Consider the following 26929-nt stretch of genomic DNA (forward strand, 5'->3'; position numbering starts at 1 on the left):
ACTTTAGCTTAGTGCTAGGCCAGTAGAAAATGGCAGAGACACTCAATGGCAGAGACCAGGCCATAAGCTTTGCATATCCCACCGGGGTCTGAAACACTGGCTCAAGGGCCTAAGAAACCCGATGACTCCTAGAACATCTAGCTGGAGGAGTCACGTGACAAGTCCAAATGCCCCACCAAGGCCCCAGATACATGAGGGGAGCTCTATGGGACCAGCCCAGCTATGAGCTGCAGACTGGTAAGCAGCCAACTTCCCTGGCTGGCACAGGATTTGCCTAGCTGAGCCCGGCTCCAAAACCTGAAGATAAAATAAAATGATGACGTTGGGGAGTAACAAACAGATAGTTAGTTCCCTGACTGAACCCACTCTACAGATTACTTGGCAGGCACGATGTTGCATAGGACACAAGATCACAAGCAACCAACCTGTACCCCCCCCCTCCCACCCCAATCATTTTGGAAATATTTTTTAAATTCTTTTATTATTATTATTTTTTTTAACAAATGGCCCCAGGGATAGGGGACCAGAAGAGCAGGGAGGAGGGGAAGCGAGGCCCCAGCCCCACAACCCCTCCCACCAATCCCTTTCCCCCTTATATATTGATAATTTACATAAAAGGCCGGGGGTGCGGAGGTACAGGCAAGGGGAACTCCTTCAGCAGGGTGGAGGCAACCTAGGCTCCTTGTCCCCTCGGGACCCAGGCTCTTCTGCCCGTCGGGAAGACCCTTCTCGGGAAGGTGGCCCTGTCCGCTCCCAAGGCTTCGGCATCCAGCGTAGGGCGTCAGGCGGGGAGGCCTGGGGGGCAGGCACATGTGGAAGAGGAAGTAGGGCTCCATTCATACTGGGAGGTCAGGAATGGAAGGGCAGCTTCGGGTGGTAACAGAATTCAGACTCAGGGATATGGGGGCTTCTCCCTCACCTGCTGGTGAAGGTCAATGTGCTGGGTGCGGAAGACACCGCTATAGGTGGAGGGTGTGGCTTTGAGACGGGAACTGAGGCCAGAGAAAGACCTAAAGGAGGAACAGTGTTGAGAGAGAGCTGAAGGCCTTGGGGCTGGGCAGTCTGTATTCCCAGTCCCTTCTCTTGCCTTCCAGCTGGGAGAGTGCATGATGACCCGGGTCCCCCAAGGTTGCTGCTCAGTTTTCGATAATCTTGGAACGACTTTAGTTCTACTGCGTGAAGCTGAAGGAAAAAAAACTCATGAGCCTCCTGTCTCTCAACCCATTCATCTTCAGATAATGAACCCCTACCCCTAACTCCTGGAGTTGCCTAGCACTACAGTTCCTGTACCTTACCTCTGCTCGCCCCAAGCTAGGAGGGAAGGGCCTGGCAGGTGAAGGCAGCACCCGAGGAGCAGGTGGGGGCCGCACAGCCAAACTGGGGGGCTGCAGAGCAGGGCCCACAGGTAACAGAGAAAGGGGAGGTGGTGGCAGGGAGCCAAAGTTCACCACAGGCAGCTGGGAGTCCATCATGGGTAGAAGCATCTGTAACAAGAAATATGGGTCTGTGTTGGGGGCAGAAAGAAATGTCAGAAAACCTGAGCTAGAGTCAAAACCATTTAAAAAAGCCAGAGGCTGACAGAAAGAGACTGAAGGGGAAGAGGACAGATAAAAAAGTACCTGCTGGGCAGCCCCCGAGGGGAGGAAGCCACTCTGGCCACCAGGCTGCAGAGGAGTAGAGTAAAAATCTGAGGGGGATGGTAGATCCTGGCGCACCTGTTGGGCAATGGGAAGAAGTATGTCAACTCCCCCAAAGAACTCTCCTCCACCCCTAGCTCCCTAAGCCCAGCCCCTGCCCACCTCTTACCTGAAGCAAGGGCGGGTCAGGCAGAGGGCTGGGGCAGAAGGCTGGAGAATAGAGGAAGGAAGGTGGAGGGTAGAGAACTCCAGCCGGCAACTTCCCCAGCTCCGCTGCTTGCAGTGCTGAGAAATCCAGAAACTGGCCCTTGACAGCCACCCCTGAGAGCAGGGCTGAGGGGGGTGCCGGGCCCGGGGGGAGGTACAGGGGCTGTGACCTGCAAAGACATTGGGGTGACAGGGAAGAAAGGTGTCAGGGAGCCAGAAACATTTACTCCTTTAGTCTGAACACCTCCTGAAGTCCACTAGCTTTTGGTACCTAGAAATGTCTCCCTCTCCCCTGAAATATGGCTCCATTTCCTTCTGACACCCACAAGCATCTAGTCTTACCTGTAAGGGTGCACTGGTGTCCCAGAGCGGAAGCCTCCACTGTTGGGATGTAACTGAGAGTCTATGGCTCCCCCTGAGACCTACAGAAGAGCAAAGCTGGACTAGCTCCATTTTCTCTGGTCAAGAAAAGCTCACCCACCCCACCACCTACAGTAAAAGCAAGGAGAAAAACGAAACAGCAAAAAAAGTTTACAACTGTGCAGACTGGAAAGGCTTTATTGTAACGGACAGCAGGCGGAATGGGGTCGCAGGACAGGCAGGCAGGCCTACCTGCGAGCTGGGAGGTCCAGGGCTGCCATAGAAGATCTCAGGGTACAAGCGCTGGCCTGCGGAGCTGGGCTCTGGGCCACAATGCCCAGGACCCAGGCTCCTGGGTTGTGGTTGTGGCTCAGTGGAGGCAGAAGCACTAGGGAGCAGCTCCCAGTTTCGGGATACAGGAATGGCCTGGGGAGGAGCAGACTTGTCAAGAGGGCTCTCTGGGCCATCTTCTCCAGAAATATCAGACCTTTCCACCCAACTCTCCCCACGTACCTCAGTGACTGATGCCGTTAGTTCTTTCTCTGCTTTTAAACTGTCTCCCACCGCTAGACGCAAGTCTGAGTCCTGTGATCACGAGGCAGGGAAGGTTGTCCCGCGATTCAGGTGTCCTCCATGTCCCACCGCCAGTCCTTCCCTTCTCTCCACCCAGCCCAAGAGCCCAGATGTGGCCCATGCAGACCTTGTCACTGGCGCCAAACTGGCCCGGGGGACCGGGTCGACGGGATGGCCGCAGGGAGCCAGGCTCCGGGCCTCGGTCTGCACGCTGCAGTCGTTCTGTGCCAATGGGACCAGGGGGCAGAGGCTGCTCCCGGGGCAGCTCCTGGGTTGGGGAACACAGTAAAGTGGGGTTGGGGGAAGGAAACAGAAGCCCAAATACGGGAATCCCCAGGACACACAGAAGGGGGAGACAAAGGTAGCTACAGCCGGAGTCCCAGAAACACTCCTCTTACCCATTTTTGACCTTTTACCTTTCTGTCCCCATCAGGGGGGGCAAGTGGCCGTCTCCTAGGAGGTTCAGAGGGTTCAGAGCCAGGTGGACCCTCACCAGGAACAGCATTCAGGGGTGAGGGGCCTCCAGGCCGCTTGGGGGGCCCCTCTGCTGCCCCCTTGAGTCCTCCATCAGGGGAACTTCGCTGGCTGCAGGGACCTGACGATACCTGAGAATCCCCACTCAGGTCCACCCCACTGTCAGACTGACTCATCTGAGAGGAGTGGAGAAGGAGTTAGTTAAGTGGGGCAGGAAGCACCCCATCCCTGACGGGTGCCACACACACACAAACTGAGGAAAGGAGAAACGATGCGAGGGAACAACCCCGGCCCCAGCCCAGAGCAGGCGGGGACGTGGCCAGCGCTGGAGAAGCCCACTCGGACACTCCCTCCCGGCCCCACTCACCTCCGTGGCAGCCACGTCCTCAAAAGGACTCAGGGGCTCCATCCAGGGCTCCATGGGGCCAGGCTGGTAACTCTTCCGACTAGTGGCTGGGAAGAGCACCGACAGGAGAGGCGGTGAGGACACTGCTGTGGCCCGTCTGGTCTCCCGGCCCTTCCTGCCGCTCAGCGTTACCGCTCACTCACCAGTATGTAAACGATTCCAGATGTGAGGGCTCAGGGCCTCTGTCCCTGCATCTCGAGACTCTCTGTGAGGGCCTGGGCCCTCGGGTTTGGGGCCCAAGAATCCAGAGCTATGAGGTGGCAAAGATTCCTAAAGGCGAGAAAGGCCAGAGGCAAAACAAGAATGAGCTGGGAACTGGGGAATGCAGAGAGGTGTGGGTGAGGAGGGACAGGGACAGGAGGCATGCAGTGACCGAAGCTGAGAATTTGGGGCGAGAACAGGAAAGAATGAAGAAAACGTAAGAGAGCCCTTGGAGCGAACAGTGAAGCACAATCTCAAGCCCCATCCCTCACCTCCTGCAGCAGCTCCGGTTTTCTGGGAGGCCGCTCCCGCCGTTTGGGGGGGAAAGGATTAACCCCGGCAGCATCCTGGGGAGTCCCGCCCACCCCCCTCACCATCGGCCCTGGCTCCTGGAAGTGGAGGTCTGGGGAAAAGGGGAAATCTGTCAGCACCAGCCTCACTGTCACTGACCCTACTTTCCTCCATCCCAATCCTCCCACGCCTCAGTGCACACACCAGCACCAGGGTCCCCAAGCCAGACCCTTCCCCCTTCGATGCCTGCCTCTGGGGAAGTAGACAGTCCCACCCGTAGCACCTCCAGCTTACCCGAACCGATGCCAATGCCATTGTCGTTGGCCCTCTGAGGGTCATAGAGGGTTGGGGGCCGAGGGGAGGGGCCTTGAGGAGTTAGGGGAGGCCCAGGCTTGGGCCTTGGGTGCCCCCCTGGTGCAGCTGCACTCCCCTGGCGGCTGCTGAGCTGGGCCAGGGCCTGTTGGATGCCAGCAGGGTTGCTGTGGATCACCCGGTCCAGGCGGAAGACAGCAGAACTGCTCGGGGGTGGGGGAGGCAGAGGAAGCCCTGCAGGGCGCTCCTCCGGAGGGCGGCTGAAGAAAACAGACCAGCTCCAGCATTCCCCAAACAGTTACCCTTTCCCTCCAGTACCCTCTCCCAGCCTCTCTTCCCTGTGCAAATGCAGGTGCTCTCAGGCATTTCTAAGGAATTCTGGGTACAGATGTACAGAGTGGACGAGAACGGGGCTGGGTGTTCCTGACTCTACCCGCTGCGCCCCAGCTCCTTCAGGCAGAGAGGACATCCTGGTGCCTTTCTAACAGCCCCAAGTCTCCAAACGCCACCACATCCACCCTTACTTTCCCTCAGGTCTCCTCCCCACCCTCCATTTCTTAAGCTTAAGAACACATTTAGCCTGTCCCTACCCACCTTCGGTTCTTGGGAGAGGGCCAGCTCCTCTTGTCCCCTCGCCCTGGGCCGGTCCTGCCTCCAGGGCCCCCTCCAGCTCCTCCGCCGCCGCTGCCTGCCTTGCTGCTGGGGCCGGGGCGCCGGCTCTGCCTCTCCATGCCTGGCCGCTGACTTGAGAAGCTCCGCTTGCTCAGATCCTTGGCTCTCTGGCTCAGGTCTCCACGCGACATGGTGGTAATGCCTGGTCCGGCCCCGCCGCCCCCGCCCCCGGGAGTCCCCACCATTTTGGAGGTCAGCAGTGCCGGTGGAGGAGCCTCCTTGTCCCCTCGGCGCTCACTGGCAAAGTCGCTGCTCTCAGATGCAGTCTCCCACTCCTCATTGGCCTGGTCTGAGTTCTGGTTTGACAGATCAGGAGACTTGGCAGCTGCCCGGCGAGGTGGCGGGGGAACCGCCACTGTTGAGAGGGCCTCCTCCGGTCCGGGTGTGGAGGATGGAAGGGCTGGGGAGGAGCGCCTGCCCTCGGCCCCTCTGGCGGCACTCTCCCGCTCCTGTTTCAGCCTCCGAAAGCGAGGTGGTTTGTCCTGCTGCTGAGCCCTCCCGTGCCGCCTCCTTCGGGGCCGCTCCCCATCTTCCACAGCCATGCTCAGGTTGCTGCCTGCACTGCTGCCTCCTCGGGCCATGGGGGACAGAGGCCCTGGAATGAGCTTCTCTTTCAAAGGCTCCTTACTTGGCAAAGGACCAGCTGGAGGCTTCTTGGGGGCCAGAGACTTGGCTGGAGGGGTCCAGCTTGGGCAAATGGGTGGAGGGGGCCGCCCTCCCCCTCGGCCTCGGCGTGATGGCACCCCTCTGGGAGTGAAGACGCGCCCACCTCGGGCAGTAGAAAACCGGGCTGGGGCTGGTGAAGGAGCTCCTGACGGTGGGGGAGCAAGAGGGACCTGGGTGAGTACACCTTCCTTGGGTGGGGGGGCCTCCTTGTCCGAAGGGGCCAGATCACTCTCATGCGTCTCGCTGCCTGTTTCTGAGCCCCGCTGCCGGCGCCGCTTGGGGATCTCTTCATACTCGGAGCCCTCACTTCGTGTCTCGCTGGCAGTGCGGCCTCGGGGAGCAGGTGGGTGACTGGGTCCCCCTGCCCCACCTGCACGCCCGTCATCCCCTCGAAACTCTCGGTAACTGCGGAACTCTCGGCTCCGGCCGCCCCGTCCTCGACCCCCGTATGTCCCCCGGAAACCTCTCCCTCTGGCAAAATACTCGCCTCGGCCCCGCCCACGGCAGGAGGTAGGACCCACTCTTTCATAGGAATAGTCCCTTCGTAGCCTCGGGGCTGGGGAAAGGTTCCCACTAGGAGGTGGAGTCTCCTTGGGGCCCCCCATCTTCCCCTTTGCCGTCTTGAGTGGGTCTGGCTTTGGGACCTTGAGGGTTTCATCCCCCTGTTCGGGGGGCTTGGGAGGCAGCTCCTGGACTTTTGCAGGTGGTGGGGGTTTCTTTATCGGCCCAGCGCGGCGGGGAGGGGCCCCTGGCTCCTCTGGAGGGCCTCCACGCCTACTGCTGCCTGGGCGCGGGCCCCAGCGGGTCTCAGTGCGGCTCTCTCTGCGAGCTGGCGGGGGGCCTTGGCCTCCAACTCCTCGGGGCGGCTTTCGGTTGGCTTCTGGCCCTGTTAGCTGTGGAGTTTCCTCCTTGGGGGTCTCCTTCTTGGGCGGTGAAGCTTGTATCTTGGCTGCCTCGTCATTGCCTGGGGGCCAAGGGAGTGGGCGGGCCCCTGGGGCAGTTGGCTCCTCCGGAGGGAAGCGAGGGAGGGGGGGCCCAGGGGTTCCATTATCAGGAAAGCCGGGATAACTGGCCAGATAGGGTGGCGGGGGAGGCACTGGAGGGGTTTCACTCCTGAAGAGGGAGACAGAAAAGAACATCTCAGGATGAAGACAACTGGAACTGGGTGGGGAAACGAACACTTCATCTGAACCCAGACACTCCTGCCATGTTTATCCCCAGCACCTTTCCTCCTAGCCTAGGTCCTTCCACCAGGAGCTCACCCATTACACTCACTGCTCACTCACCTCATCCCCTTGTCGTCCTCATCGGCAGCCTGTCGCAGCGGTGAGGTAAGCGGGCGAGGGTCAGCAGGTGTGGTGGTGAAGACATCTCCTACCCAGGCCAACTTTGCATCCACTGGTGGGGTGCCCCGATCCCGTAAGAGGGGGCCTGCATGGCGCTCAAATGGCTCTGAGCTTGAGCCTCCACTGTCTGAGCGCTCCCGGGGAACGAGGCCTGAGGAAACGAAAACCCTTTCTCATGTGACAGGCTCTCCAGCCCAAAAGGCATATCCCCCGTCAACATCAGCTCCTCGACTGCCCACTCCCAGGAAGACTGGGCCTGGCCTGCTCTCCTGAAGCAGGGCACCCACTCAGCTTCCCTGTAAATCCATCCGTCAGTCACAGTAAATCCTGGCCAAGGAAAGACCACTGTTTCTTACTTCCCCAAGCCCATCCTTGTCCCAAAGAGCTCCCTCAGCAGTGCTAAGACCATGTCTGCCCTCTTCACTGGGGGGCCTTTACCCCACAGCAAGATGCGGGTACCCACATCCCAGGACTGAAGGCCTCTTACCAGAGGGATGCACACCAGGAGGGTAGAAGTCCAGAGGGGGTCGGCCCTGGAGGAGCCGGGGGTCCACATAAGGAGGAATCATCATCCAGCGGGGATCAAAGTTCATTGGAGGCATGGGTGGGGGCCGACCCAGAGCACCTGGGTACAGGGCCTTGGGAGGCGGAGCCTGTGGAGCTGGCACAGCCCCTATGGTCACAGGCTGTGGTGGTGATGGGGGTACTGGGGCAGGGGGAGTGGAGCCCTGTTGATGCTGCTGCCACTGCTGTTGTTGCTGCTTTAAGAGCTGCTCCTGGAGAGGACAAGATGGGCATCAAGGCTCCCGCCCAGACAGAAAAGGAACTGGTATAAAAACAAATGTGACATACACCTGGACCAGAACTGGTAGAGGGACCCAGAGGGAACTAAAGGGTAGTGTAAACATTGGCGCCAGACAGAAAAGCAGCCCTTAAGAGAAGAAGTAACTTGATCTCACCTGCTGCTGTCGCTGGAAACGAGGAGGTAATGACTTCTGATATTTGGGGTAGCTCAAGCCCTGACTGGGGGGCTGCCGGGTGGGACCAACCCCATCACCCTTGGGTTCCACCTTTGGGGCTGGAGGTGTGGCAGGAGAAGGAACCTCTTCTGGTGGTTCAGGACCCTCTTTTGAGGGCAGTTGGGATTCCACTGCATTGGTGAAAAAACACTGATCAGAGTGTCTAGCCCATCACAGACATTCCACGAACACCCCCACAACCTCGGCTCTCACCTCTAGCTCCCTCCCTCTCTCAAGGCAAGTCCTTCCCATGTATAACATGACCTCCCCAGAGCCAATGGTCTGGTGGGATTACTATCCCGTGAAACCAACACACTAAGGCGGTAGAGTCTTTCTACTGTTAAGGAATTCAGGTAGCAAAACCTCCCCCTCACCCAGACAATCCAATAAGCCCAAACAACTGTCTTCTATTTCACTTCCTCCCTACACACAGCTTTGACCCAAGCAGAGGAGAGATCTGCCACCTGGTAGCACCTATCCCCATCTCCATACCTGGGCTGGCTTCGAAGCTGCCACTGCTGGTGCTACTGGTACTGCCACCACCACTCACCAGGACAGGAGATGGAGCCACACCTGGAGTGGGGGTGGCCTGGGCAGGAGGAGCCGGTGCCGGCTCTTCCAGTGCTTTTTCTGGAGTTGGGGCTGGTGCTGGTGAAGGAGCTGAAGGTGTGGGGAGATCTTTGGGGACAGCAGGTGGTGGCGCTGGGGCAGGAGGGGCGGCAGGTGGGGCAGCAGGCTCTGCTTTGAGCCGCTTGTCAGGTGCCCCAAACTTCTCATCAAGTCGCTTGAGCTTCTCCGCACAGGCTGCCCGACGTTCCTCCTGCATGCGGCGCTCCTCCTCTTCTCGTCGCCGCCGGGCTCGCTCCACGGCCAGGGAGATCTCAGATGAAGACTGCTTTCGCCGCTGCCGCCATGCCTCATCCTCATCCTCAGGTGCTGGGGGCTTGCAGGGCGGGCCTCCACGATCCTGTCAATGGACAGACCCAGCGGGGCCAGAGGTGTCAGTCATTATGTTTCTTATGGTCTCTTCTGCAGACTGACCCACTGTGTATAGTTGTAGGTGCCAAGACCAGGCCTTGGTTCATGTCCTCTGAGTAGGGACAAACTCACCATCCTAATCTTTTTGTTTCTTTTCTCCTTTCAGAGGTCCATCCAAACACCCAGGCCTCCCGATTCTTACTCTCTAGCCCCCCAATTCACCCAGATTCCCCTAACACAAGGAAGCTCTGAATCTTGTCAGAGATTCTCCCAAACTCTCCACTTCCTGCAGCCCATTTTGACCCACCCCCCAGCTTCCTCAATTACTGCTCCTTCAATCATGCAGCTGACACTATCAGCCACAACTGACCCTCTCAAATGCTCATTGTAGACACTCACTGGGTAATCGCCAGGAGGGCCCCAGTTCCCAGTGGGGCCCCGGTGCGGTGGCGGGGGTGGGGGAGGCTTCGGGGCAGGAGGCCCGGACTCTGTCTCTGGAGGCCGAGTGGTCTCTGCCCAGGCCGTCTTGGGAGGGGGCGGCTCACAGCCAGCGGAGTTGCCCTTTCTGCCATCTGCTTCCGGGGGCCGTTCCTCCCCAGCCGTTGCCTGGGACTCTTTCCTGTGAGCAGACCAACAGTGGATTTAAAATCAGCTGCGACCCAGCTCCTTTAAGGGTGTACTAGCCGCCCCTCCCCAGAGGGCCTTAACTCACTGGCCCTCAGCTCCCTCCTCATCGGAGTCTCGTCCGTCCTCCTCATCACTGAACTTGAGCTTTTCAGTGTAGTCAACCTCCTCGTGAGCCCCTGGGGGGAAATGTGAAGAGCAGTAACTCCACTACTCTGCTTGCGAGTCTCAGGGAGCTTCTGGAACAGAGGCAGTGGTCTGGAGCTATACGATGACTTGCACCACCAATGCCACCCCTCTCTCTGAAGTCTGGGCCCACTGGAGTCTTGTCCTTCTCAATCCTTGCAGTTCATCTCCAGGACTTGGCTTTCCTGCACATTATCTCCCCTACCCATCACTGTATTTTTTCCTTATCAGATCTTGCCTTTTAAGACCAAAATTCTTGATCCTTAATATTCATTTACCTGGCCCTGGCCAGTGTGCTCAATGGTCAGAGTGTTGGCCTGCACACTGAAGGATCCTGGTTTTGATTCCCAAAGGCACATACCCCAGTTGCAGGTTTACTCCCCACCACCAAGTTGGGTGAATGGGGGAGGCAACCAGTCAATGTCTCTCTCACATAGATGTCTCTCTTTCCACCCCTCCTCTCTCTCCCTTCCACTCTCTGAAAAGCAATGAAAAAAAAAATATCCTCGGGTGAGGATTAACACACACACAAAATTAACTTGCCTGCCCAACCATCATCGTTCTCCTGGTCCAGCTGGTCAAACTCTTTGAGGTTATCCTCTTTAAGAATGGAGGGCCGACCCATAGGCTCCATAAGGCGCATTGGCGGCCCTGAGCCCCGGGGGCCTACCACACGGGGAAAACGGCTGTGTACGAAAAGCAAATGGAAGAGAAGGTAAAAGATAGCCCAGTGTATAAGCACATACAAGACAGCCTCCTGGCTAGAAAATCATCACTCCACCAACAGGCTCTCCCGTCCCCAATCACAAACCCAGACCTGACCTGGCATTACTCACCTGGGCCCGTCAGGGGTGGGGTATCGGTAAGGCCCCTGGGGTCCATAGGGTGGAGGGAATGGGAGATACGGGGGATACATCTGCAAAAGGGCCCAAAAGCAACTGCTCAGAGGGATGGTCAAAGAGCCTGCCAGCTCCCTAAACCTACCTTCTCCCCATTCCCACTCTCTATCATAGGCCCCTGCTTTTCAGCTGTACCCTCCAGAGAGTAAATCCCAACTTCTATCTTCCAGTGCAACCACTCCAAACAAGACATCCCAACTCACGAAGGGCGGCATCATTCCTCGGTAGGGAGGGAACTGGGGTGGGCCGGAAGGCTGCAGTCCCCCCCGGGGATCGTGGCCATGATGAAGTTTGGAGTCCAGGCCCTCCAGCTCATCAGGGCCACGCCCACCTCCGTCCCTCCAAGTTGTAGAATCTGGATTTTGGAAAAGGCAGAGAGTGAACAGGGCTGAAAACGACGAGAGACGCACTAGCTCCGAGATAGAATAAGGCAATATCCCAGCCCAAAGGTAAGCCCTCACGTACGCACAGCCCCCTCCCAAATGGCAGCCACTCACTCTGGGGGCGGAGGCTTGGTCCGGGCCCAGACGACTGTTCGGCAGACTCCCTTTCCTTGGCAGCCTTGTCCTGGTCGCCAGCCGCCTGCAGGGTCGGAAATTCCTCTCGAGAGAATCGTGACAGTAGGCTTGATGCCCTTCCACCTGTCGAGGTTGGAAAGCAGAACAGGATACGGAAGTACATTTACTGAAGATGCCCCACTAAAGGGGAAGGTTCCGATAGGTACCAGGTCACCAGCTTCCTGCCTTCCAGCCCACCCTATGCATTAGGTGCCTATTCCCTAAGAAACACGGTCAGTTCTTGGAGGCCCTCCTCACCCTCATACAAGACTGACACAACTTGCTCATGTGCACCATGGAACTGAGGGAGGGCCCCACATGGAGCCAAACGGGAGTGAGGACACTGCACTGAAAGTGCGAGCAGGGCTCCTGCCTGCCAGTGCCCAGAGCCAGCTCCCCACCTGCCCGCACTCACCATCTCCATGTGCTCCATGGGTGACGCTGGTTTGTGCCCAGGACTTTACCCCGCTTGGAACCGAAGGAGTGTTCTGGAGCAGAGAAAAGGAACGGTGACGTGGGTGGGGAGCTACAGCCATTCCTGCTCCTACCCCTTCAATAACATCCAGTGCTTCAGGTACCTCGGGGGCTGCTGGGGGTCGTTTCGGCTGGTTCGAGGCAGGCGTCTGTGAAGCCGGCAGTGGCTGCGATTCCGGCGGCTGAGCGGTTGACGCATCGGAACTGAGGGGATGGAAGGAGGGAAGGTTACCCAGAGCCTGAGGTGCCTTCCTTACTCCTCCCGCTGGAGGAGGATAGGAATGGAATGTAGGCCCCTCTGCTATTAGTTGCACATATTAGGACAAAATACTAGAACCACGGCACCCGCATAGGCTGTCACCATTTCTGCTTGCTGTTTCCCTCGGACAGAAAGCTAAAGTCCCATTCCTTAGGCATCGAACAGGAGTCCTGGGAAAGAGGCAGGAGAGGGGCTTCCCTCTTTGATTCTGGCTATGTGGCTGGGCTAGACCAAGCCCAGTTCATCCCGAAGTTCAACGTAAAAATACTTATCACTCTAGGTCTCCCAAGCCTCTCTACCTCTTGGGGTCGGACTGCTCCTGTTTGCTTGCCCATCCTGTTCCGTCTTTCGGCACTAGTGAGACATTGGGGTCATTGCCTTTATTCTCGGCTTTCAGGCTTGGAAGGTTGGCTGGGGGTGGCATACGCCGGGCAATGGCAACTTTCCCAAGACTCTGCAGGCCATGGCGAGGGGCAACTGGAGAAAAGGAGAGAGGGTGAAGAGTGCTTCACATGGGAGACCTGACGGTGTCCTACTCTGTGTACCACTACGACATCCTCCATGCCTTACTACCAACTTCTCTTAGAAACCACCCCTTCCTGTGCCCTCAGCAATCTCTGAAACCCTTGTGGGCAGGCTGAGAGGCATGCCATCCAAGGCTCTATGTGGGATGGTTGATCTTGAGCCTGCAGGGAGCTAGCTGGCTCCAGACTTCTCCAAGTCCACATTGCTTTGCCTCCAGTTCTTACGTGTCCAAAGACAGGGAACCACAGACACGCCTTTGTAGGAGGGGGATCGGTGTTTACTCCAAGCCCAATGTCCTCTATGGAATCCAAGATGAAGCTGGGGAATCTCTCTAGTTTTTGACAAATTGTATTGTAGCCATTTCCCTTCCAAGTGCTCTAAAGTGCATGCCCATTCATGCCCAGCCTCCAATAATGAGAAGCATTTCTGCAGGACCCTCACCAGCGGGTTTCTGGATCTCTAAGGACTTGCCCTTGTACGTATCAAACAGGTTGAGCGAGGAATACTTCTTTCCATCCTTCCCCTTGGCAGTCGGCCCCGAGCGATCGGACATTGCGCTGGAAGCTCATTGAGTACGATGGGTCCTACAGGCACCTCCCCCAAAACGTGCCGGAGCCTGTGGGCCAAACACCAAGTGTTTCATTTTTTGCTCCCTTTACAGACTTCAGTAGCCCTTGCCTTCTCACTAGGAGCCCAGGTCCGTGGCCCTCTGGTGTCTTTTCCTTCAGCCTATTCAAACTCTCCAGTCCCTTTAAGGCAACCACAGAGCCCAAACACCATGTTCCCTCTCACCTCCTGCCAAGAAAATCCAAGTAAAAGTCTAGTAGCCTCCTAGCATAAACTCTCCCTTCTGTGCCAGTCTATAAAGGGTAGCAGCCTCTTCACAACCCCCACGAGCAATAATCTCTTCACCAAAAGAATTTCTAAGACCTGAAATAAAACAGGGCACGTCCAAGCCCCAGAGAAAACCAGGGGCGTCCGGCTCCATCATGCAAGGACAGAGCTTTAGAGCCCGACTTATTCAGCACCCCATCTGCGCCCCGGCCGCTTCCCAGCACCTCACCCCCACCTGGGGGAGGCTTGCAGCAAGGTCTGCCAGGAGTCTAAGGACTCCGCCTGGCTCTGCCGGACTGAGGCCAGCGCCGAGAACTCCCGAGGGACGGGGCTCCCCACACCGCCAAGGCACAGGCCCAGCAGCGAGAGGACCCGTCCCGTCTGCAGGTGCTGCGGGCCGTCCTGGCTTACCGACGAGGACGAGGGCGTTAGGGAGCCACTTCACCAACACCCTGTGACCACGAGGCCGCGGCCAGAGCTAACTGCACCTCCTCCCTCAGTGGGACAGGCCGCCAGCAGCCATGTCTCTCCCGGGCACCCCCGCTCCCGAGCGGGCCGGGCGTGTGGAGGCAGCAGCGCGTTTCCCCGGGGATGGCGGAAAGGGCAGAGACGGAAGTGGGGCGGGCGGGCGGTGGGCACGGGCGCTGGACGGGGAGGTCAGGGCAGGTTAGGGGAGAGGATGGGGACTGCTGTGTAGGTGTCGGCGGCGGCCAATCTGAGAATAAAGCCATGGAGGAAAAGGGGACAGAAGAATCGCGGAGAGGCTAAGACTGAAATGAAAGAATGCACATGAAAGCAGGCGGGAACTAACACACGTAAGCAGCAGCGGCAGGGAAAGGTGAGGGCCAGGTTTCGGGGGCCGTGTCCAGAGCAGGGCGAAGGGGTGTCGGGGAGCAGATGGGGCCGGGAATGAAAACGGAGGGGGACGGGAACGGGAGCGGAGCCGCGGGAGCAGAGCGGGAGCGACTCGACGCCAAGAGGGGCGTCACGGCGGGGACCCCAGCGCTGGGCGATGGCACGGGAAGGGGACTCTCCAACAGGACGCCGGGCGTGGCCCACCCCGGAGCGGCGGCGAAGGGGACCGAGAGGGGAGAGAGCCGCACGGCGGAGGGTGGGGAGTTACCGGTCCAGGAGAGGGGGTCGCCCCATTAAGTCAAGAAGGCGGGTGGTAGGGGCAGGCTATAGCCCTGAGCGAGGGGCTGGCAGTGCTGGTCCCAAGGAGGTGGTATCGGAGGGGGAGGGGCAAGGCAGGTCCCGGCTGTAGGAGGACAAAATGGCGGCGGCTAATGGCAGCTTGTCCTCCCCCTCCCCCAGGCCCGCCACCGCCGCCGCTGCCACTGCCCCCACCGCTCCCGCGCTGGAAAAGGGCGTCAGCACTCAGCTCGCCCAGACTCACCTGGCCGGGTGCGCGGGGATCCGGGACCGGAGCCCAGGGGCTCCCCGGGGTGGGATGGCGGTGGGGCGGGGGCGGATGGCGGCGGATGGCGCCGGGTACGGCTCCTCCCGTCTCCCTCGCTCCCTCCGCGGCAGGGCTCCGACTAACGGCCCATCCGGGCAACCGCCGCCCCCGGGAGCGCCCCCCCCACTCCCGCCTCCTTCCGCGCCTAGACACGCCTCTTAATTTGCATAAGGGGCGGGGCGCGTTCTACTCTATCCCTCATTACTTCCAGGGCTGCTCTTATTAAAAAAAAAAAAAAGGCGGGGCGTGAGGAGCAGGCGTAAGTTATTTGCATAAAAAGGAGGGACTTACAGGCGCTTGGACACCGATTGGCTGAAGAGGCGGACCTGCGTCGGCCGTTGAGACGTGGGGCGGGGATGTGGCCCCGGCGGTTGGGGCTCAGAATTTGCACGGGGGGAGGAAGAGGCGGTGCGTGCGTCGTGTGTTCGTGGAAAGATGGGAGCGGAGAGACGTAGGGACGCAAGGAAAAGATGCAAGCCCCTCGTGCTTCCAGCAGAGGAGAGGAGCGGGAGGACGGGCGGAAGGGATCAGCTGCTGAGGGCGGAGCCTACGTAACCAGGGAAGAGTTTCAACTCACGCGTTCTTTCGCGAGACGTGAAAGAGTCAGAGGGGCGGGGCCTTTCATTTATTAAATCATGTAATGCAAATGAGATGGGTAGACAGGCCAATCGAAGGGTCCTGGGGAGTGTATCAGCTGCCTGGCGCCTCACGGGCAATCTTTAGGTAGTTCTGTTTATTTGCATAAGATATGCAAATCATTTGAACAAAGATAGGCTAGGAATGACCTATTCATCAAAATATTGGCAACCAGTGACAAGACGGACATTTAGTTTTATAACCTTCAATTTTCAAGATGTTTGTATATCTGATATTGTTGGTAATTTGCTTTCTCTTCACAATGGGTTTCATTCTACAAAATGCAATGCTTTTCCCTCCTTTGTATCCTTTTACTGTCCTATTTATTACTGTGTACCAATCAGACCTACTACCCCTTCACCAAATCATTCTACAACTATGTTTTGAAGGCGCCAGAGATATGTACAGAATATTTTAGAACCAGGGGAATAAAATCAGACCTTGCCTGGGGGGTGGGGGTGGGGCGGTTCTGAAATGCTTCTAGAAAAACGTGACACTTACTAAGAGATACGAAGAAATAAGATTTAGCCAGGTTTGAGAAATAAGACTGGCCAGGGTGCACATCTCAGGCCCAGTGAACTGATGAGTGGAGACATGGTTTGGGGACCTGTGCCTAAGCTGGTGTGGCTAAATTAAGGGACTACCATTATGGAAAATGAGAGCAGAAAAATTAGCAAGAATCGGGTAAGAATACTATCTTGAGGCTCATTAAGATAGCTGAGATGACTTAAGTCCTCAAACTTTCTTAGTGATTCTCCTGTCCCCTCTCCCTTGTCAGCTACAACAGTAAAATTTCTTGGAAGAGCCATTCATACTCACTCTCCAATTTCTCTCCTCTCATCCCCCCCCCCCCCCCCAGAGGAAGTGAGAGGGGGAGAGAGAGAGATAGAAACATCAATGATGAGAGAGAATCATTGATTGGCTGCCTCCTGCACAGCCCTACACTGGGGGTGGAGCCTGCAACTGAGGCACATGCCCTGACCTCCTGGCCACTGAGCCATGCCAGCTGGCTCCCCTCATTCTTTCTTAAACCCACTCCAGTCAAGTATTCACTCCTAACCTTTACCCAAACTGGGTGTCAAAGACAACAGTCTCATGGTTTGAAATAGCATTTATGTGCTGATGACTCCCAAATGTGTATCTTCACCGACTTGTAGACACAACTATGTACTTGGCATCTCCTCTCTTGGGTATCTAATAGTTCATTTCAAATTCAGTGTGTTCAAACTGAACATTTGAGCTTTAGACCCTCAAAACCTGCTCTATGCACAGCCTTCACCATCTCAACTGATGGCAATTTTAAAACTCCAATAAAATAAAAAACCGTGGACTCCTCATCAATTCTGTTTATCTCACTCCCCACTTTCAATCAGACAGGAAATCTTATCCTGAGAAAATATCCAGAATTCAACCTCTTCACTTCCACTTCTTTAAAAAAAAAAAAAGTATTTTTATTGATTTTTTTACAGAGAGGAAGGGAGAGGGATAGAGAGTTAGAAACATCCATGAGAGAGAAACATCCATCAGCTGCCTCCTGCACACCCCCTACTGGGGATGTGCCCACAACCAATGTACCGCCCTTGACCGGAATCAAACCTGGGAGTCTTCAGTCCACAGGCCGACACTCTAGCCACTGAGCCAAACTGGTCAGGGCTCCACTTCTTTTACTTTGATCTGAACCATCCTCATTTCTCACCTGCGTTACAGCAACAGCCTCTTAACTGGTCTGAGTCTACACCTGCTCCTACAGTTTATTGTATTTTCTACACTGCAGCCTTTTTTCAAAGGAGGCCTCAAAGGACTCCTTTGCTCAAAGCTGTCTCTGTTTTTCTCAGAATAAGGGCTAAAGTTTTTACAGTGAGTTATGAGACCCTAGATGAGTTGGCCTCTTTTATGTCTCTGATTTTATTACTCTCTCTTTTTTTTTTATTTTAAATATATTTTATTGATTTTTTACAGAGAGGAAGGGAGAGGGATAGAGAGTTAGAAACATCGATGAGAGAGAAGCATCGAACAGCTGCCTCCTGCACACCCCCTACTGGGGATATGCCCACAACCAAGCTACATGCCCTTGACCGGAATCGAACCCGGTACCTTTCAGTCCGCAGGCCGACGCTCTATCCACTGAGCCAAACCGGTTATGGCTACTCTCTCTCTCTTTTTTTTTTTTAAAAATATATTTTATTGATTTTTTTACAGAGAGGAAGGGAGAGAGATAGAGAGTTAGAAACATCGATGAGAGAGAAGCATCGAACAGCTGCCTCCTGCACACCTCCCACTGGGGATGTGCCCGCAACCCAGGTACATGCCCTTGACCAGAATCGAACCTGGGACCTTTCAGTCCGCAGGCCGACGCTCTATCCACTGAGCCAAACCGGTTTCGGCTACTCTCTCTTTTTAAAAAAAATATATTCTTACTGATTTCAGAGAGGAAGGGAGCGGGAGAGAGAAAAATATCAATGATGAGAATCATTGATTGGCTGCCTCCTGCACGCCCCCTACTGGGGATCAAGCCCACAACCTAGGCATGTGCCCCTGACCGAATCAAACCCAGGACCCTTCAGTCCACAGGCCGTCACTCTATCCGCTGAGCCAAGCCGGCCAGGGCTGGTTTTATTACTCCCTTCGCTTACACAGGCATGCCTCCCCTCTGCCCTTCCGCTCCTTTCCCTCTGCCCAATCGGTCTCTGAGCCTTCCCTAAGGCCAACTACTATCCTGACTTCTAACAACATATATTAGTTTTACCTGTTTTTGTTCTTTATAAAAATGGAATTGTACAGTAAGGGCTCTTTTTTGTTGTTTTTAATCTTCACTGGAGAATTATTTTTTCCCTTGATTTTTAGAGAGAGTGGAAGGGAAGGAGAGGGAGAGAGAAACATCAATGTGAGAGACACATTGATTGGTGGCCTCCCGCACACGCCCCGACCAGGGCCAGGATCAAACTTTCAACCCAGATACATGCCCTTGATGGGGAATTGAACGTGAGACCCTTCAATGTGCCAGCGACGCTCTAACAACTGAGAACACTGGCCAGGACTAGTGAGGGCTCTTAGTGTCTGTCTTCTTCTCAACATATTAATGAATTTCACCCATGTTGTTGCATGTAATTATAGTTTGTTCATTCCTATTGTTGTATAATAATAGTCTATTGTGTGAATATAAACCAATTTGCTTATCCTGAATGAACAAATTATTTAAGATTCCCAGATATTTTTTTCTTTAAAAAACACACACAAACACCAACATTTTTATTGATTTCAGAGAAGAAAGGAGAGGGAGAGAGAGATAGAAACATCAATGATAAGAGAGACTCATTGATCGGCTGCCTCCTGCATGTCCCTTACTGGGGATAGAGGATGGAGCCCACAGCCCAGGCACGTGCCCTGACCGAGAATCAAACCGTGACTTCCTGGTTCATAGGTCGACACGCAACCGCTGAGCCACGCCAGCCGGGCTCTTTGTTTTTGGTGTCACCAGTGTTGTTGTGAAGATTAAGTGAATTAATACACAGAAAGCATTTTTTTTTTTTTAGAAACAAAAGCCAACTTCATTTGGTCATTTCTTGTATTGGAAGTACTCCTCGATGACATCGTATGCCTGAGACTGTTTGCCATAGTCCTAGAAAAAGGCCATATGGGCCCAGCTGGCGTGGCTCAGTGGTTGAGGATTGACCTGTGAACCAGGAGGTCATGGTTCTATTCCAGGTCAGAGCACATGCCTGCTTGCAGGCTCGACCCCCAGTGTGAGGTGTTCAGGAGGCAGCTGATCAATGATTCTATCTCATCATTGATGTTTCTATCTCTCCCTCTCCCTTCCTCTCTGAAATCAATAAAAATATCTTTAAAAATTTTTTCTTATAAGTCATTCTCAGGGATCTTGTTGACTTCAATGTCTTTAAGTCTTGTAATACGGCTTTACTATTGCCAGCTTTGTATAAGTTTCTGCAGAACATGTTCACCTAAGCAGACTCATTGGCTGGCTTCAGAAAGCATTAGCATGGTATCCAGTATATAGTGATGTTAGGGTTTTTGACTGTGACTTGGGCTGTGAAAGCATTCACAACTAAAGGAAGAGATAGATGCAGCGAGAAAGTTTTATTATTTTTACTCTCCCCAAAGGGAAAGGGCCTGGTACACGCTAACCAATACAAGGGCCAAGAACAAAAGGCTGCTCCCCTTTAAAGCCTTGGCTGCTGTTGCTAGGTGACGAGGAAGGGAGGGGGGCTTCAGGGCTGGAGTTGAGCATACATGAGGGGTTGTGTTTGAAAAGTCTGTTTGTTTTTTAGTCTGGGCAGATGTCCGAGGGAGGTGTTTTTATCAGCATCTTCACCCAAACCTGTATGTAAAACATGCAAAGAATAAAAGTTATGGGAGAGATCAACCAAAGGACTTGTCTGCATGCATATAAGCATAACCAATGGACACAGACACCAGGGGGGTGAGGGCATGAGCAGGGGTGGGGGGTGGGGGTGGAGGGGCAATGGGGGGATAAGGACACATATGTAATACCTTAATCAATAAAGAAAAAAAAGTGAAAGTTATGAAGAGTTCAAAGGAGGCTTTGTTTGAAGAGGAGGGGAGAAGGGAACTTCCTACTAATTATCCCTGATTTGTAAAAAACAGCAGCGAGGAGGGGTATGTATGCAAGAACGTAGCCCTGAGAGTAGCTTAGCTTGTCTTGCAGTTTGAACAGAGGGGCTGTTTGAATCAGAGGAGCTTCTCATAAGTCGTGGAAGGCTACAGCAAAGAGAAAGGGAGGCCTTTTTTTCTTGTTTTCACACTCACAGGTAGGTGCTTAATAGAGGCTAGCTATTGATTTTGTTATATTCAGATACTTTATTCACTCATGATCTCATCCTCATCTGAAGTGCTGGGAAGTCGCTGCAGCATTCTTCAGGATGCCAGCCTGGCTTCCCCATTGTGAGGGCCAGCATGGGTGGCCTCAGGGGCCCAGTGTGTCCTCAGCACAGGAAGCAAGCTGGGCAATTGGGTTCCCTCTTTGCAGGGAGTCAGGGAAGCTGAAATAGTGGCTAGTGACTGGGGGTTGCTGGTCAGCTCATCTGGACCCCCTGGAGGAAAGGTTCAGGGATAGTCTCACTGAGCCATTCGGCTTCTACCTTCCCAGGGGGTTGGCTGTCTAACCCTTTCTGCCGTCCAGGGACCCTGTATCCCTAGCATCTGCCCTCAGCGTCCTCCGAAGCCAAGCCCCTTCCCCCTTCATTAGATAGCTTCAGTTTTATAGCTTGTCCCCAAAAGAACCTCAAAGACTCATTTAAGACTTAAATTGTCAGGGCTTATAGTGTTGTGAATCCTTTACTTCATTCAATTACACCCGTCCTTTCATCCATCTATCTGTCCATCCATCCATTCAGTTTGTTGTTGTTAATCCTCACCTGAGGACATTTTTCCTTTGATTTTTAGGGAGTGTGGAAGAGAGGGAAAGACAGAGAGAAACATCAATTGGTTGCATCCTGCACGTACCCCAACCAGGGAGGAACCTGCAACCAAGGTACGTGCCCTTGACCGGAAACAAACCTGGGACCTTTTGGTCCACAGGCCGATGCTCTATCCACTGAGCCAAACTGTCTAGGGCCATCCACTCAATTTTAAACATTATTGAGGGCTAATGATATGTCAGGCACTGCAGGGTGGATCATGTTTATCTTTCTTTTCAGGTGAAAGACTCGGAGAGGCTGAGTGATTTGTTAAGGTCATAAAGCTTATAGTGATGGAGAATGTTGGTTCAAGATAATCCTTGCTCTTCACGATAGGCCTGGGTGCCTGCCTTCCTTCCTTCCTTCCTTCCTTCCTTCCTTCCTTCCTCCCTCCCTCCCTCCCTCCCTCCCTCCTTCCTTCCTTCCTTCCTTCCTTCCTTCCTTCCTTCCTTCCTTCCTTCCTTCCTTTTCTTCCTTCTCTCTCTCTTCTTTCTTTCCCTCCTTCCTTCCTTCCTTCCTTCCTTCCTTCCTTCCTTCCTTCCTTCCTCTTCCTCCCTCCCTCCCCCCTCCCTCCCTCCCTCCCTCCCTCCCCCCCTTCCTTCCTTCCTTCCTTCCTTCCTTCCTTCCTTCCTTCCTTCCTTCCTTCCTTCCTGTACCTGTCTTTTCATACCCCCTAACTTCCTTGAGGTCAAGGCTATCTTATACATCTGGAATCCCCCTTGCATACACAACCATTTGCTGTAACCCTGGCCGGTTGAGTGTCATCCCATGCACTAAAAGGTTTCAGGTTCAATCCCGGTCGGGGTGCCTAGGAGAGGCAACTGATTGATGTTTCTTTCTCACATCGATGTTTCTGTCTCTCTCTAAAAAATAATTAAAAATCAATAAACGTATCCTTTGGTGAGGATTAAAACAAAACAAAACAAAAAACTATCTGCTGTAGTAGTTACATCGCTCATCTCAGCAAATCCTCGCTGCCCATCCCTCAAAGATGCTTCACTTCTTTCCAACCCCGGGAAAAATCCCCAAACAGAGACCATATGACTTCATCTAGAGAAGGAGGAGAATTTATTTTAGTTCGACCCTGGCTCACAATTTTGTCTTCTTTTTTTGTGTTGGAGTCATGAGAAGCCCTTTAATCCCACCACAAATCAGGGCAACTCAGAGATCGCTTTCTTGGCTGGAGGACACGTTGGCTTCTCCTGCTCCCTTGCTTTCTCTTCGTACATCAGGATCCTGGTTGAGATGGGAAGAGACACAGGGGTCAGGGGACAATCCTCTCGGGAGAATAAATCCGAGGCGGCTATGAAAGTCCAGAAGAAGATGAGGGTTTCGAGGTGGGAGGAGGAAGGAGGACGGGGGTGGGAGTGCTGGGGGCTGTGGGACCAGAACCATGGATGGGGATAAGGCCTTGGAAGGGTTCCTCAAAGGACAGAAGGAGTGGGTGCTGAGTGTGTGTAAGGGGAGCCTAGGGACTGGAGCAGGGTGGGGAGGAAACCTGTCAGGACAGGGCGGCTGGAACTGGACCGAGGGCCACCCTGGCTCTGCCCCCCCCCCCCCCAGTCCCTCACATTTTGAGGATGGCAGATCTCTTGCCCAACATCATCCTGAGGAAGTCGGAGTAGTCGAAAGTCTCCCCAGAGCCCTGGGAAACCTCCTTGATTAATTTCTTTAGCTCCAGGTGAGTCTTGGGTACCCCAAGTTTCTCCAACATTCGCTTCAGGGACATGATATCTGGAGATAAAGGATGGGGGTGAGAAGAGGGGATTTCTTCTCTCTCTCCTGTGCCGCCACATTCCCAGTCCCTTCGTCTAATCCTGGTAGCTGGACTCTTTCCCAAACCATCTTATCCCCATCCAGTGGAGCACAGTAGGAGAGACCTCTCCCTGGGTCTGCACACCCCCAATCCCCCTTTTCTCACCGATATCTCCGTTTCCATTCAGGTCAAACTCCATGTATTTCTCTGGGTGAGGGGAGAAAGCAGACGTAAGCTCTGGCTGGAAGGGCAGGGGCAGGGCAGAGCACTGAGAAGGGGGTTGCTACCAGTGCTAGGTAGGGGAGGCGTGGGAGAAGGGGGGCAGGCAGAGGAAGCAGGGTTTGGGTTGAAGTGCCCTGTTAAGGCATCCTGAACTGAGAGGGGCTGCTGCGAGGGGCTGACCAGGGAAGGGATGCGACCAGGGAAGGGGCAATGGAGGCAGTCTTCCTTCTTCCAACCACACAGTACTGCGTCTGCTCTCCCCGCTCTGTTTCTGGGGAACTCCTACCCCCTCGCCTCCCACCCACCCCTACAGTTTCCCCCTCACTCTTGAAAGCTTCCAATTTGGAGAGAAGATCCTCATCACTGTTGTATTTGGGGTCATCCAGGAATTGCTGTGGGAAAAGCCAGAGCCAGGGTAGGCCCTCTGCCGGGCCCCTTCCCCCAGCCCCAGCCCCAGCCCTTCCCCCTTAGTTCCCCCTTTTACCTTATTGATTTCATCCAGTCTCTCTTCCTGCTGGGCCTTCAGCAGCCCAAAGGCCTTTCCTCCTGAGGGGGCACAAAAGTTAATGTACCCCCGCCACGGCCCACCAGCCCCAGGCATCGCAGTCGTGCCATCTTAGGCCAGTAACTGCCCTGCTGGCCCCTTGGCCCACGTCTGTCACTCTTGCTCACGTTAAAAAAATATTTTTAAAAAAATTGATTTCAGAGGGGAAAGGAGAGGGAGAGATAGAAACATCAATGATGAGAGAGAATCATTGATTGGCTGCCTCCTTCCCCCTCCCCCTTCCCTCCTTCCCTTTCCCGTTCCCCTCCTCAATGAGGATCAAGCCCCCAACCCAGGCATGTGCCCTGACTGGAATCGAACCATGACCTCCTGGTTCATAGTCGACGCTCAGCCACTGAGCCACGCCAGCAGGGCGCTCCTGCTCACTTTTGAGGCTTCTGCCTATCCCAGCTGCCTACCCTGTAAATCCTGGGCTTGGTTCATGGCTCAGTAGATGCTGGTGGAGACAGACAAGCTGGCTGTGTCTCTGATGGCTCTCCTCTCCCACAGCCTCCTGGGAGGCTGCCCCCCCAAACTTCCCCTTTCTCTCATTTCCTCCTCCTCTAGTTCCAGGCCTCACTTCCTCATCAGCTTGTGCTGACACTAGTGAAACATGGGGTTCGGGGTATAGATTGCTTTTCATGGGTTCCTGTCTGATGAAGATGAAGAATAAATTCGTGGCCTAACAGATTTCTTCAATAAAAATGTAGAAGCTTGAGAAAACCAAGATGGTGGCATAGGTAAACACCGGAGATTGCTGCCTCGCACAACCACTTCAAGAATAAAACTAAAAGATGGAACGGACATCATCCAGAACCACAGGAAGACTGGCTGAGTGGAAATTCTACAACTAGAAGGAAAGAGAAAAGCACACTGAGACTCAGAGGAGGTGCTGTACGGAAGTAAATACAAAAGTGCGGAGGTGCGCGCGGAGCGGGCTGGCGGCTGAGGGCGCGGTTGTCGTTTTCTATCGGGAGGGAGTCTCAGGCTCTGAGCTCCAGTTCCAGGTGAGTCTCTGGGGACCCAGACTCATATGGGAGAAACGGGACTGTCTGGCATCGGTCGGAACTCGAGGGCAGCTTTCTCTTGGAGACACTCTCGGTGATTGCCAGGACCTCTGAAGGCAGGACTGAGAGCAGCCATACTGCTCGATCCGCCCGCCCTGTTGATCCCCTGGGACCCCGCCCCGCCCAAGCCATGCACTGAGGCTTTTGCATATGAAAGGCCCGGCCCTTTGTAATCTGAAAATAACTTAACAAACTGCAGCTGCCTCAAGGCCCCAGGGCAACTTGCATTGCTTTACAGCTGGCTTCTGCTGGGTAGCCTCAGGAAAAGGCTAGATTAGCACCTCCTTAGTTCCAAGAGCCAGTATACCCAGTGGTTAGAGTGGGACCATCCAGATTACAACTCCTCAGATCTACAAGGGACACACTCAGGGGGCAGACTCAGTGGGCACCAAAGCCCCATTGAAGCAAGTCTTGCCCCAGAAGGGTGTCTCCAGCGCAGAAGTTCTCCCACAGTAGACACAGCTGATTCTCACAGCCAATTGGCCTGGAGGTCAAATCCTCCCAGTGTTACCTACAACAATCAAGGCTTAACTACAACAAGACTGTGCACAAAGCCCACAAAGGGGTGCACTAAGAGTGTCTACCTCAGGTAATTGGGACACTTAGCACAGAAAGCCCCTCTATCAACACAGCGAAGCATAAAAAATGCCGAGACAAAGAAACAGGACACAAATGACAGAAATGGAGGAAAGCAAACTACTGGATATAGAGTTCAAAACCACACTTTTTAGGTTTTTCAAGAATTTTCTAGAAACTGCCGATAAATGTAGTGAGATCCTCAAGAAATCTAGTGAGATCCTGGACGTTGTGATAAAGGACCAACTAGAAATTAAGCATACACTGACTGAAATAAAGAATATTATACAGACTCCCAACAGCAGACCAGAGGATCACAAGGATCAAGTCAAAGATTTGAAATACGAAGAAGCAAAAAACACCCAACCAGAAAAGCAAAATGAAAAAAGAATCCAAAAATACGAAGATAGTGTAAGGAGCCTCTGGGAAAGCTTCAAGCATACCAACATCCGAATTATGGGGGTGCCAGAAGAAGAGAGAGAGTAAGATATTGAAAACCTATTTGAAGAAATAATGACTGAAAACTTCCCCTACCTGGTGAAAGAAATAGACTTACAAGTCCAGGAAGCGCAGAAAACCCCAAACAAAAGGAATCCAAAGAGGACCACACCAAGACACATCATAATTAAAATGCCAAGAGCAGAAGACAAAGAGAGAATCTTAAAAGCAGCAAGAGAAAGAAAGCCAGTTACCTACAAGGGAATACCCATACGAATGTCAGCTGATTTCTCAACAGAAACTTTGCAGGCCAGAAGGGAGTGGCAAGAAATATTCAAAGTGATGAATACCAAGAACCTACAACCAAGATTACTTTATCCAGCAAAGCTATCATTCAGAATTGAATGTCAGATAAAGAGCTTCACAGATAAGGAAAAGCTAAAGGAGTTCATCACCACCAAACCAGTATTATATGAAATGCTGAAAGGTATCCTTTAAGAAGAGGAAGAAAAAGAAGAAGGTAAAGATACAAATTATGAACAACAAATACACGTCTATCAACAAGTGAATCTAAAAATCAAGTGAATAAATAATCTGATGAACAGAATGAACTGGTGATTATAATAGAATCAGGGACATAGAAAGGGAATGGACTGACTATTCTTGGGGGGCGGGAATAGGGGTGTGGGGGATGCGGGAAGAGATTGGACAATAATCGTGCACCTATGGATGAGGACAGTGGGTGGGGAGTGAAGGCGGGGAGGGTGGGGTGGGAACTGAGTGGAGGGGAGTTATGGTGGGAAAAAAGAGGAACAACTGTAATAATCTGAACAATAAAGATTTAATTAAAAAAATTATAAAAAAATGGCAAAAATAATGTAGAAGCTTATTGGAAGCATATATAACAGCAGTTCTCAACCTGTGGGTCGCCAACCTGTGGGTCATGACCCCTTTGGGGGTCAAATGACCCTTTCACAGGGGTCGCCTAAGACCATCGGAATACACATATATAATAACATATTGTTTTTGTGATTAATCACTATGATTTAATTATGTTCAATTTGTAACAATGAAAATACATCCTGCCGAAACCGGTTTGGCTCAGTGGATAGAGCGTCGGCCTGCGGACTGAGAGGTCCCAGGTTCGATTCCAGTCAAGGGCATGTACCTGGGTTGCGGGCACATCCCCAGTAGGAGATGTGCAGGAGGCAGCTGATTGATGTTTCTCTCTCATCGATGTTTCTGACTTTGTCTCTCTCCCTTCCTCTCTGTAGAAAATCAATAAAATATATTAAA

At 53.8% G+C, this 26929-nt stretch overlaps 2 protein-coding genes and 2 non-coding genes across 13 annotated transcripts; all 4 read right to left on the minus strand.

Annotated features, from left to right (window-relative positions):
* Positions 1-490: 490 nt before the first annotated feature.
* On the minus strand, positions 491-15055 carry PRRC2A (proline rich coiled-coil 2A). Of its 10 annotated transcripts, XM_036356399.1 has the most exons (33): positions 14897-15054; positions 14624-14758; positions 13459-13596; positions 13108-13282; positions 12441-12618; positions 11987-12086; positions 11824-11896; positions 11349-11492; positions 11055-11206; positions 10789-10868; positions 10496-10638; positions 9855-9945; positions 9542-9761; positions 8657-9131; positions 8105-8295; positions 7633-7921; positions 7086-7296; positions 5056-6912; positions 4444-4721; positions 4131-4261; positions 3801-3927; positions 3619-3704; positions 3194-3427; positions 2905-3045; positions 2718-2789; positions 2457-2630; positions 2187-2266; positions 1807-2014; positions 1620-1715; positions 1296-1484; positions 1088-1182; positions 920-1010; positions 491-795 (listed from the first exon to the last, which is right to left on the minus strand). In XM_036356399.1, the coding sequence occupies exons 4-33, from the start codon at positions 13217-13219 to the stop codon at positions 655-657; spliced, it is 6459 nt and encodes a 2152-aa protein (XP_036212292.1). In that variant the 5' UTR covers positions 13220-13282; positions 13459-13596; positions 14624-14758; positions 14897-15054; the 3' UTR covers positions 491-654. The 10 variants fall into 10 exon arrangements, 8 of the variants coding, with proteins under 8 accessions (XP_036212292.1, XP_036212294.1, XP_036212290.1 ...); XM_036356401.1 differs by lacking the exon at positions 13459-13596 and having other exon boundaries at positions 1620-1664; XM_036356397.1 differs by lacking the exon at positions 13459-13596.
* LOC118648928 lies at positions 12803-12933 on the minus strand. Its single transcript, XR_004965514.1, has one exon. It is a non-coding gene; the product is annotated as a small nucleolar RNA SNORA38 (small nucleolar RNA).
* A 4393-nt stretch (positions 15056-19448) lies between the features above and the next one.
* On the minus strand, positions 19449-19578 carry LOC118648929. Its single transcript, XR_004965515.1, has one exon. It is a non-coding gene; the product is annotated as a small nucleolar RNA SNORA33 (small nucleolar RNA).
* Positions 19579-22075: 2497 nt separating this feature from the next.
* AIF1 (allograft inflammatory factor 1) lies at positions 22076-24092 on the minus strand. Its single transcript, XM_036356502.1, has 6 exons — positions 23972-24092; positions 23493-23554; positions 23334-23400; positions 22952-22993; positions 22602-22764; positions 22076-22266 (listed from the first exon to the last, which is right to left on the minus strand). Exons 1-6 carry the CDS (start codon positions 23994-23996, stop codon positions 22182-22184), a joined length of 444 nt encoding a protein of 147 aa, XP_036212395.1. The 5' UTR covers positions 23997-24092; the 3' UTR covers positions 22076-22181.
* Positions 24093-26929: the final 2837 nt, after the last annotated feature.

This window comes from Myotis myotis, unplaced genomic scaffold (genome assembly GCF_014108235.1).
Source record: "Myotis myotis isolate mMyoMyo1 unplaced genomic scaffold, mMyoMyo1.p scaffold_m19_p_26, whole genome shotgun sequence".
NCBI lineage: Eukaryota > Metazoa > Chordata > Mammalia > Chiroptera > Vespertilionidae > Myotis > Myotis myotis.

Excerpts from the sequence above, each read along its gene's own strand:
- PRRC2A (XM_036356397.1), bottom strand. The coding sequence starts at position 13,219 with ATGTCCGATCGCTCGGGGCCGACTGCCAAGGGGAAGGATGGAAAGAAG. Across the intron at positions 11,897-11,986 it reads GACCCCCAGCAGCCCCCGAG|AACACTCCTTCGGTTCCAAG; the intron begins GTACCTGAAGCA and ends TCTCTGCTCCAG. Across the intron at positions 1,716-1,806 it reads CTGACCCGCCCTTGCTTCAG|GTGCGCCAGGATCTACCATC; the intron begins GTAAGAGGTGGG and ends ATTGCCCAACAG.
- AIF1 (XM_036356502.1), bottom strand. The coding sequence starts at position 23,996 with ATGAACCAAGCCCAGGATTTACAGG. Across the intron at positions 23,401-23,492 it reads GACTGGATGAAATCAATAAG|CAATTCCTGGATGACCCCAA; the intron begins GTAAAAGGGGGA and ends CTTTTCCCACAG. Across the intron at positions 22,267-22,601 it reads AGATCTGCCATCCTCAAAAT|GATCCTGATGTACGAAGAGA; the intron begins GTGAGGGACTGG and ends CATCTCAACCAG.